The sequence below is a fragment of the Lampetra planeri genome, chromosome 4, assembly GCF_965212315.1.
Source record: "Lampetra planeri chromosome 4, kcLamPlan1.2.h2, whole genome shotgun sequence".
In the NCBI taxonomy this organism is placed as follows: Eukaryota; Metazoa; Chordata; class Hyperoartia; order Petromyzontiformes; family Petromyzontidae; genus Lampetra; species Lampetra planeri.
In genome coordinates, this window is record NC_136110.1 from 24,793,345 (window position 1) to 24,805,051 (window position 11,707).

An 11,707-nucleotide genomic window follows, 5' to 3' on the forward strand; every position below is an offset into this window, starting at 1 on the left:
ATTTTTGCCTTCCCCTACCCAGTTGTGTGCCGCCAACGCTACGGTGCAGATGTTTGCTCCCCTCCGCTTGAGGAAGCCGCTCGATTTTGGTGCTATGGGGTATGAAATTGTAGCTCATACGTTAGTGTCCAACGACCAGGAACCTTTCATTCAGGTTCTTAATGCTGGGTTGGACACCACGGTCATCCAGGAGGGTATGGTGTTGGCTCATGCATCGCCAGAATGTCTGGAAGGGGGCATCGTCGATAATGCATGTGTTGAGCCTTGCACGTGACGATCCCGGGATGTGAATCATCCCTCTATCCTGGAACCAGTTATCGCGCCGCGCAAATTCGTTTCATCTCCACATCGCTGGGGCCGAGTGTTAAGTGTGTCCGGTGACCCGGGGTGTGTGCCCATGGTAGTTGGTCCTAGGCAAAGCAATTCTGTTCCGCTCCCTGGTGCTGCATGACTGACGTCCCCTGCGCGGCCGCGCATGCCGGCTTCACGGGTTTCGAGCGAAGAGGATCCATCGACCCGACCTACTGCTCTCCATGAGGAGCTGGGTTCGGTGGAACATTTACACATTCCCCCCGGGACCTCCAGGGTGAGCGAGCCCACCTCCCCTGGGGGCCCGGCATCACGCACTCGCTCAAAGACTGGTTTTTCGTGATTCCCTTGCACACACGCTCCCACGCTGTCAGTTGCTTGTCGCGCTCGCTGTGTCGTGGCAGTCATTTGCTGATCCTGGCCGCCATTGAGCTCACGAGCGTCATTACACGGTGCAGGTGCGAGGTGTGATGGTAAGAGGGATCCTGAGGGTTTACGCGTTTTTTCATATTGCTTGTTGATGTGGTGTTGTTGTTATGGGTATGTTGGTTTAAACCCTTATCCCTGTTGGTTTGTACATTTGTAGATAGTGCAATTTTTGTACAGGTGGGTTGGGGTATTTATTTCTGTTCTGTTATTGTTGAGGCACACTATGTTTTCTTGCATTTCAATAATTTGTTCGTTTGAAAGGGGGGGTTGACAGCCAGGACGGCTGAATGCTACGAAGGGGGGAGTGATGTAGTGATATCGGTTATGTCACTGTATGGTGCCTGCCCGAGAGGACCATGGCCTTCAATGCACTGTCATCACGTACACCCTGTAGGCGGGTGTAGCACTAGCCCTAGCGGGACTCGGTGTGCACTAGGATAGCGCGGGCACCACACATAGCGTGTAATGCAGGCTCCCACAAGGGGGAGTGGGAGAGTGTCAGCTCAGGGGCAGGGTTACCCTGGGCCATGGCACTCTGGTTGACCCCGTAGACATGTGATCCGGAGTGTCCACAGAGAGGCCCCCAGGTAGGGGGTCTCGGGGACGATCACGTGTCCGGGGAGAGCTCTCCAGAGGGATCGAGAGAGAGCTAGAACACTGGAGAAGGCAGAGAGGCCAAGGGCAGAGCAGCCCCGATCCAGGGGGATATAAGGTGGGTCCCACAGGAGGGACCGGTGTCACTGAATTCTACAAGCTGAAGCTCTACGTCCTACAAGTTGGAAGCTCTACAGGCATCAACACATGGCCGGGACCCGAGCGAGGGTCAGACCCTTTGTAGCTGTAACTCCTCCGTATAGGGATGTTAGCTGGGTGGCCACCACCCTAGGCTGTATCTGGTGAAGGGGCAGTTACCCCTTTGCGTTACGTGTTGAAGTTACAAATAAATGTGTTGCCTCTAAAGAACAACGTCTACGACTCAGTTTGACTCACTACACAGGTATGCCTCTATATATCCCAACTTCCATCTAACACGTATGACACAATCAACCCTCACAAATAATAGTTAACATTGGAGTGAAGTCATACACACGTTGTTGGCTCGTCATGGGTAAATATAAACTATTCATTTGGTGAAATGAGACAGAGATAAAAACATGTCTCACTTGGGAAAAAATAAATCAGATGTTTAAGGTGACCGGGTGAGGAAAGTGACTGAGCTTGGGGCCTCAGTACCCCCATACCCTGCTCTTGTGTCAAGTCTGCATATTACAATGATGCTAGTGACAATCTGATGTAAATGCTGATTATTGACAAGACCCCTATGTCTTGTAGACATGTATTACTGTCATATATTCCAATAATTATGATTTTAAAAATCGATGTTGGAATTATAATTATGTCACAATGCCTTAGCTTTAGCAGTGATAGGGGTAATTATAAAAGTGTCATCCTCGGGATTGAAAATTCATAAGCGGTGGCATGCTTATCCTGTCTCAGGTGAGGTCAAACGGCCCATTTAGTTAATTATTACGTATTATTCTGCATGCCAATGACATAATTGGCAAGAACTCAAGAGTATGTCAGAGTAAATCATAACATGGTTCTTGCTAGTTTGGTTTAATGTTCCCAACAGAGCATGACACAGGAATTGCATTTTTAATATAGAAATAACCTGCCGGTATGTGAGGAAGATAAAAAAAATACCCAAAGCAAGAAATTTCTCAACGAATTTGTATAGTATAATGTCCTGTGTAAATAAATATATTTTTGCTATCTAATCTTATTATAATACACTGCAATTTAATATCAACTGTGTGTTTCAAATACCACTGTGATTTATAATTAACGTGTCATAAGCTTGCAAAAGTGCCAACAGTAACGGATGCAATAACACTTGGAAGTGCACAGCAGGTATAGATTGGCGTGAATACTATTGCTATGGGATGCAGGACAGTAGATCAGCTGTACAGCTTAAGCTACCAGCGAGGCTCACAAAAATGAGTACAGAACTCAGCCACCGCCTTGACATTTTTGGGGCACAAACTGTCAAGGCGAGAAATAAATTGATAGATGGGTGAAATAAACTGGTAGCTTTGCCGAGTCAAACAAGGACCGCGAATATCGCTCAAGTGCGGTGGTGACAGAGACAGAGTGGAGGGTGAGGGTGGGCTCAAGTTGTGGATTGGGGGTGATGCAGAATGAACAAGTAAGCATAAGGTTGAGAAAACCAGAGGTTATAGACATCATAAAAATGGTGGCTGAAAAGGATGGGACAAATAGTGTACAGTACTCAAAATGTTAGGCATTTATGGTTGTTAAATATACCCTCAAGCACAGTTTAATATTTACCTCCACGTACAGATAATTATTATGACACGAAGAAGAACTATTGTAAACTTTAAAAGTGTAATTTTTAAGACTTTAACAAGGTATGTTGATATAATGCAAATTTAATTCACACAAACATATTTTCTGTAATAAGTACCACATTGATAACACAAAGCTAATCATAAATAATATTGGTGACGAATTTAACAGAATCATGAACATTAAGTCAAGGTGAATTCTGTACAATAATTTGGACAACAATTAAAAGTCATCTTGCACTCAACATGTTTTAAATGCGAGCTCAGGTGTTCCCAATTCGCACCGAGGCTTGCAATAAAAATCAAGAGTTCTATTTTGGAGCAATTGGACAGGTGGCACATCGAATTCAGAATTCATGGCATCGTTCTGCCCATGGAAAATCTTTCGAGGGGCAGGGGACAGCAGTGCACTGAAGCCGTAAAAAAACATAAAAAAAATTTGGAAAAGGGCAGGTACTGACAAGGGGTAACAACTGAGAAGCTACGATGATCCCCCGAGCCAAATTTCTCAGAGATTTCAGTCACAGACTTACTGCTTTGAGTGTAAATAGCTCTTCGTGGCTTGCATGCCTTTAACTCCCTGGACACATTTGTCACCTGCACTGCAAGAGAATGAGATATTTAGTAACAGCCCACACTATTTAGCCAAAAACAGATTTCATTTCATACGTTTGTAGAGAAGAGCCGACACGAGATTGCAGGGGTCTCGTCCTTTATTCCTTTCCTTCCATTCACACCTGTCGCCAGCCGTCCCAATCCCGTTCCCGCCAAAGGCCCCCCTTTCCCGCCCGTTCTCTCCTTATATCACCTCGATCACCCCTCCCCCTAACCCATCTATTGGTGGGAATCCTTCCCCTGACACCCCTACATCACCCCCCCCCCCCGGAGAAAAAATAACCGTCCTCGGTTCTGCCTCCCCCATGGACCATTTAAGTCTCCCCATGCCTCCCACCACTGACAGTGACGACAGCCCTTACCCCCCCCCACAACCATACAATGCAATATAACACAACAAATCAATTGCGCGGCCTGCCCAGGTCTCCAGCCAGCATCCCGTAACAGCCCGGACATCCACAGGCAGCAGATGACCGTGGCGGCCCCCTCCTTCGAAGGCCCTCTCGTCGCGGTCCCTGGTTCGGTGATGCCGGTGTCGCCTTGCCTGGCGCCGCTGTCTCTCCGGCCCCCGCTCGTGCCGCCGCTCCGTCAGGCCTCACATGGGGTGCTGTAGGTGACAAGGGAACACAGGGCACCGAACCCCCTGCCGGTCGGCGCGTGGTGGTCGGCGACCTTGGCCTGGGTAGGGATGATGATGATGTTGGCAGTGATGTTGGTGGTGATGTTGGTGAAGATGACGGTGGAGAGATGTATGGCTTAAGGCGGGTGGGGTGTACAAACCATCGTCGCTTACCCAGTTGGACCTGGACGCACTGCGGTCGGAGTGCTTTGATGACCTCGACCGGCCCTTTCCAGGGTCGGTGCAGCTTTGGTGAGAGGCCAACCGGCACCTGAGGACAGTGTAGCCATGCCTGGTCCCCGACTTTAAAGGGCTTGGCTGTCACTGTCCTCTCCCGTATCCGTACATTACTCTCTTGGCTCGCGGCCGATGCGGCCTCGGCTGCTTGGCGGGCCTCTCTCAAATAAATGAGGGAGGTCTTTAGTGCCTTCGGCCATGCGTCGGCTCTTGCCGGAATGTCCGTCAGCTGCACCTCAATAGGCGGAACGGGATCCCGTCCGTACATCAGGAAAAACGGCGAGAACCCCGTCGCCGCGTGTGGGGCCACCCTGTACGCCGCTAAGACCGATGGAATGTGGAGGTCCCAGTCGGAATGGTTTTCGTCCACCACTTGGGACAGCATGGCCGCTATGGTGCGGTTAAGCCGCTCTACCATCCCATCGGTCTGGGGATGATATGGAGATGTTCGGACCTTTTTAGTGCCCAGGATAGAGCAGACGTCCTTCAATAGCTGTGAGGAGAAATTCCTGCCCTGATCCGTGAGCAACCGCTCCGGTGCCCCCTTATCAAGGACATAGCCTCCCACGAAGGCATCGGCGATGGTCTGTGCCGTTTGGTCCGGGAGGGCCCACGCCATCGGCCACCTCGTGCAGTACTCGACTCCGACCAACAGGTATTTATTTCCCCGTGGCGTGACCGGCAGCGGTCCCAAGATGTCCAACGCAACCAATTCGTTGACCCTGGTCACCGTGATGGGCTGTAGGGGCGCCCGGCTTACCCGGGGTGGCGGCTTTCGCCGCGCACATTCGACGCAGGTAGCGACCCATCGATGCACGTCAGCGGTCATACCTGGCCAAAAGTACCGACCCTGTAATGTGTGCAGTGTCTTCCGCCCTGCCAGGTGCAGCAGCTGGCGGCCGTGTATGTCCATAACCAATTGTTGACGCAGCGACTCCGGAACTACCAGGCATCGCCGGCGCCCTGTCGGGTCCCATCGCATGAGGAGATCCTCCCATACGATGTACTCCTCCCCCCCTGCCTCTGCTGAGGCGCGTAGTGTTCGCAGTGGGGCTTCCTCCAGCTGTAGCCGTCTCCAATCGTTCAAGGTCAGCCCCAGGTCGTGGTCAGTCAGCTGGACCTCACCCTGTGCGCCCTCCGCCGTGCGTACAGGAGCGATGACCGTCCCCTCCGGCCTCGCCTCCTTGCAGCGTGCCCCGCCTGTGGTGCATGCACAAGGGCCCTGGGGCACCAGTCGGGACAATGCGTCTGCGTTGGCATGTCTGGTCCCTTTGCGATGCACTACTTGGTACCTGTACTCCTGCAGGCGTTCTATCCATCTGGCCAGCTGGCCCGAAGGCTGGTCGATGCGGAGCGAATACTGCAAGGCCGCGTGGTCAGTGCGGACCGTAAATTTGCGACCATACAGGTAGGGTCGGAATTGCTGCACAAAGTGAACGACTGCCAGGAGTTCCCTACGTGTGACGCAGTAGCGCTGCTCCGCTGATGAAAGCACGCGACTACCATAGGCGATAACCACCTCCCGACCCTGCTGGACTTGCGACAAAACACTGCCGATGCCCACATCGCTGGCGTCCGTGTCCAGGATAAAGGGGAGGCCAAAATCCGGAAAGGCCAATGGTGGTGCATCTGTCAGACGTGAGCGCAGCTGCTGGAATGCCTCTTCCTCCAGAGGGCCCCAATAAAACCTCTGGTTCTTCGCCGTCAACACGTGCAAGGGCTTGGCAATGGTTGCGAAGTTGGGCACAAACCGGCGGTAGTAAGAAACGAAACCCACAAACCGGCGTACCTCCGGAACCGTTGTGGGAACAGCCCAGGCCCTCACGCAGGCCGTCTTTTCCGGGTCTGTAGCCACTCCCGACTCACTGACGACGTGGCCCAAGTAGCGTACCGACGACTGCATAAGGTGGCACTTCGACGGCTTGAGCTTCAAGTTCGCGTTCCGGAACCGCAGGAACACCTGACGCAATCGGTCAATGTGTTCCTCGAATGATCGGCTGAAAACAATGACGTCGTCCAGGTAGATGAGGCACGTTTCCCATTGGAGGCCTGCCAAGGCCAACTCCATTATGCGTTGGAACGTTGCCGGCGCCGTCTGGAGGCCCATAGGCAGGCAGTTGAACTCGAACAGGCCCTGTGGTGTCCGGAATGCTGTTTTAGGCCGGGAGTCCGCGTCTAGTGGGACCTGCCAGAACCCGGACAACAAATCCAGCGTACTGAAAAATTTTGCTCCCGCCAGTGCATCCAATGAGTCGTCGATACGTGGTAGGGGATATGCGTCGGCCAGCGTGACGGCATTGAGGCGTCGGAAGTCCACACAGAATCTCAGTGACCCATCTGACTTCTTGACTAGGACCACCGGTGCCCCCCAGGGACTCGAGGATGGAGAAATTATGTCGGCCCGCAGCATCTCCTGCACCGCTTGTTGAATGTGCCCTTTTTCCATTGGGCTCATTCTATATGTGTTTTGGCGCAGGGGTGCGGCATCTCCCGTGTTGATGTGGTGCTGTGACAGATTTGTGCGCCCTAGGTCGAACGGTCCCCGGCTGAACACGTCCGAGAACTCCTGCAATAACGAGTGCAGCTGCTGTTTCTGGTCGGGCGGCAATCCCGGCTCAGGCCCCGCCAGCTGGTCCATCCACGATTTGGCCCCTCTGTCCTCGGACTGGCTGATGCTGCCTACAAGCTCGGGCTCTGTCCCTGGGGCTCCTAGTGACAAGGGACTAACGTGGGCCAGAACTGTTCCCTCCTGCACCGTCGCTGTTCTATCGGAGGTGTTCAGCACCTGAATGAACAGATGCTGGTTCCTCTGTACAATAGTTTCGGCCCCCACCAGCGCATGACGATCCATGGCCGCCGACGCCGGAGACACCAGGATGGGTGAGTCTGGTCGGGCTGTCACGAGGGGGGACCGATATTGCAGCGGAACCAGCATCTGGGCTGCCGGGGGAATGGAGACAGACTTACTGACCAGAGCCTGCACGTAGGGTACACCCCGGCTGGCCCCCTCCGCCTTTAGGAAATGGAGATGCGTTCCCTGGACTTCCACCCGCCCATTGGCCAGATCGATTTTCATTGGCATCCGCCTCAGAAAGTCCGTCCCCAACAGGCAGGGTACGGGCAACGTTGCGGAGACAAGGATGGGTCCTGCTACCGAAAGCTGCCCAATCTGTATCGGGGCTTCAACCTGGCCCAGGAAGCCCATGCTGCCTCCATTTGCTGCAATGAACGTTGTCTTGACGGGGACTAAAGGTCGGATTTTATCCGGCAGCATCTCATGCATGGTGCTCGAGATGATCGTGGCTGATGCCCCCGTATCGAACAAGATACGTGCCGACACTCCCGCGATTTCACCGACCAGGACCGAGGTTCCTGACGTGGCCGCTACCACCCGCCTTGCCAGCTTCCTCCATTGTGTGGCTGAGTCCGGCCACTGACCAGGCGGCGTCTCGTTATCCTGTGGTGCATGGTGAAATGATGGGGGATGGGTGTGGATGGACTGAAGATGGGGTTCCTCCCTTTGGAGTGCGTCACAGCAGGGTGAACGCGCCCTTGTTACATAGTGTGGGCTTACCCCTGGGTTGCGGGCTGGGCTCTCTATGTAGTGCAAATTGCCCCCCCTAGGTGACGTAGGATGGGCCCCCCTTGTGGTGTGGGGGGGCCCCCCCATTGTAGGGGGCGGTGGGGACTGGGGGGTGGGCCTTCCCGTGAGCCCCTCCCTTTCCTTTGTCACGGGGGCGTGGTCCCCCTGGTTCCGTCTCGCTCTGTCGCAAAGCGGTGGTGAGGCGGGTCGTGGAATTGCTCCAGGGCGCAATGTCAATCGTGTGGGCTGCCTCCGCCCCCGGGCCGTTGCCCCTGGCAACTCGCCGGCGTTGCAGGTAACTGGTGACGTCACGCCCGCCGGCGACGTCACGCCCGCCGGTGACGTCACGCCCGCCCGCGAACCCACGCCCGCCCGCGAAACCACGCCCACCCGCGACGTCACGCCCGCCCGCGAAACCCCGCCCGCCCGCGAAACCACGCCCACCCGCGACGTCACGCCCGCCCGCGAACCCACGCCCGCCCGCGAAACCACGCCCGCCCGCGACGTCACGCCCGCCCGCGAAACCCCGCCCGCGCGCGACGTCACGCCCGGCATCGACGTCGCTGCCGGCCGCGACGTCACTTCCGCCCGCGACGTCACCTCCGCCCGCGACGTCACCTCCGTCCGCGACGTCCCTCCCGGCGTCGGCGCGACTCCCGGCGCGGTCCCCGGCCTCGGCGCGATCCCCGACGCGGTCCCTGGCCCCGGCGCAATTCCAGGCGCGGTCCACGGCCCCGGCGCAATTCCCGGCGCGATCCGCGACACCACTTCCGGCCGCGACGTCACTTCCGGACGCAACGTCACGTCCGTTCGCGACGCCACTCCGGGTCGCGATGCGACCACAGGCCCCGGCGCTATCCCCTTCCCCCGACCAGAACAGCGGGGACCGGGAAACGACACCACCGGCGCCCACCCCGAGGAGACTCCCGGTGAGTTCGCGGCGTCGGAATTGTAATTACCCGGCCCGCCCGAGAGGCCGGGTGGGACGGCGTCACTCGCCTGGCTCCTGTCGGCGTTCGGCCCCGGCAGGTTCCAGGTGACGTTGGCGGCCTCCGGCTCCGTGCGGCACCCCCTCGCCACATGCCCCTCGCGACCACAACGGTGGCAGACCCACGGGGCGTTGCGTCGGGGGGGCTCGGCGCGATGTTGTAGAGGCGGCTGCCAGCGACGCGGCGGCTGGTCCCTCTGCTCCGCCAGTCCCCGGATCGCCGCGTACACCTCCCGCAGCGATGGCTCCGTCTCAGACGTCGGCGGTCCGTCCCCAGATGCCCCACCGGCAGCCTGTGGTGACGGTGCAGGTTCGGCGGTTAGTGTCGCTGGACCAAGTAGCGCCGCGGCAACGGCTCGGCTGTTCCCCCCCGCCGCGCCAGCCACCGGGCCCACGGGTGGCGCCCGGCCCATGACCTGCTCGTGGGCTTGGATGGTCCGGGCAGCCCACAGCGAGGTGCGTTCTTCCGGCGTCACTACGGGCATTACAACGCCGGCGCGGCAAGCGTAGGCGATGAGGTGCTCGACCACGAGGTCCTCGAGCGCTTCTTCAGCCAGGCGAGGGAAAGCTCTCCTCGCCAACACGAGCAGCGCCCCCCTGTAGGCTAAAGGGGATTCTTTAGCCCCTCGCTGGCGATCCTGGAACCGTTTAAAGGCTCCTTCCGCCGGGCAATAGATCTCCCCCAAAGCCTCGTAGGCCGCCTGTAGCGTGGACTTGCTGTGCGAGGGAAGGGAGGTGTAAGAGGAGAGTGCTTCTTTGCCCAGAACAGATGGCAGCGCTCGTAGGGCCTCTTCGTCTGTCCACTCGAGAGCGTGGAAGGCAGCCTCGAATCGGCGGACAAACTCCTCCCAATCTTCTTCCTCAGCCACAAACTTGTCGACGGGCCCCAGCCGACGCGGCCGTCCGGCCACCTGCTCTCCGTGTTGGGTGTTTAGCCCTGGGGGTTTTGGCGGGAGCGGCGGCGGCTGGCGTGACGAGGTTGGTTGCGGCTCCTGCCCGGCCGGCTGGTCGGCGTCCGGTTCCCGTGGCCTCTCCTCCCGTAGTACGCGTGGGGGTGGGGGTCCCGGTGCCGGCGGCCCCCCCATAGGGAGCCTCTGCAAGAGCTCCTGGAGCGCCCTCTCCACGCGGGCCATGCGGTCCTCCATGCGATCCTCCAGGCGATCCGGGCCCCCTTCTGCTGCTTCTGACAGCAGGCCCCCTTGTTGCCCAGGATGTGAAGGATCCCCGGCCCCTGCTTCCTCCTCCCTCGGCTCCCTCCCGCGAGGATTCTTCTTTGTAGCCATTAGGATCCCACCGCTGCCACCAAATGTAGAGAAGAGCCGACACGAGATTGCAGGGGTCTCGTCCTTTATTCCTTTCCTTCCATTCACACCTGTCGCCAGCCGTCCCAATCCCGTTCCCGCCAAAGGCCCCCCTTTCCCGCCCGTTCTCTCCTTATATCACCTCGATCACCCCTCCCCCTAACCCATCTATTGGTGGGAATCCTTCCCCTGACACCCCTACACGTTGAATATAATTATATGCTATTTTAGTGTTTTATGCAAGCTGATCTAACATAAGGCAGGATGTCAAGAGTTAGTGGTTTAATGATACCTTAATTCTAGATTTGAAGCTTTCGTGACTAAGCATATTAATGATACCTCTACTTTATTAAGTAAAATTTAAAGATTTATATTTACTCATGTAAAAATATCATTGTATTTCTCTGCACTTTTTGAAGTTAGTTGGCATCACTAAGTTGGTAGGTCAAGGTGCCTTACATTATAACGCTTAGTCAGTTTAACACGTAGGCTTTCGCGACCAATATCATCCATAAGAGGTTTTTGGGTTAGACGCGTAAATATATAAATGTGTTGTTAAAACCTGCCACCACCCGACACAGCCAACTCGTAAGGGTTGTCACGTAAACAGAACATGCCAATTTGCCACTATTACAGCACACCGGTGTGTTGGAGAGCCAAGCCACAACATTTACAACCTGAGTAAATGTGAACACTCAGTTGGCTTTGTCGGGTGGTGGCGGGTTTTAACGACACATTTATATATTAACGTGATCTAACCCAAAAACCTCTATTATGGATTATAACGCTTGTCAGGCCTCATGAAAAATTGCCATTTGAACAGGTGGACAACTAAACGGAACACTTACATCAACTAAACACAACACTTATAACAAATAAACACACCACGTATATAAACATCCATTATTCAGCTCTAAGTTCTAGGCATTACAGCATTTGGTTCACAGTTATTTTCAGTAGTTTGGGTCGATTCCACCTAAGAAAATGTAACTAGTGACCTCAGAAACCCAGGGCAGACACAAAGTAGTATCTGGCTTTAGCTATCACATCAACTATGCAATTGTGAACACCTAATATCTGGGGCATTAATCTTTTACATATATATAACGTCGATGTGCTTCCATAGCTTGGCTCCAGGTTGTTTTATGGCTGTAATACCTTACTCAAAGAAGTTGATAATGGATACGGATTATTTGATCCATGTTGTGGCCACAGTAGTTCAGTGGCAGCAGGTGGTGTAATTTTTTAATTACACCACCT

At 55.2% G+C, this 11,707-nt stretch overlaps 1 protein-coding gene across 1 annotated transcript; it reads right to left on the bottom strand.

The window, feature by feature from the left end:
• Positions 1–4,011: 4,011 nt before the first annotated feature.
• Positions 4,012–10,613, bottom strand: LOC144717856 (uncharacterized). Its single transcript, XM_078593569.1, has 2 exons — positions 9,158–10,613; positions 4,012–4,326 (listed from the first exon to the last, which is right to left on the bottom strand). Exons 1-2 carry the CDS (start codon positions 10,427–10,429, stop codon positions 4,315–4,317), a joined length of 1,284 nt encoding a protein of 427 aa, XP_078449695.1. The 5' UTR covers positions 10,430–10,613; the 3' UTR covers positions 4,012–4,314.
• Between the last annotated feature and the right edge of the window lie 1,094 nt (positions 10,614–11,707).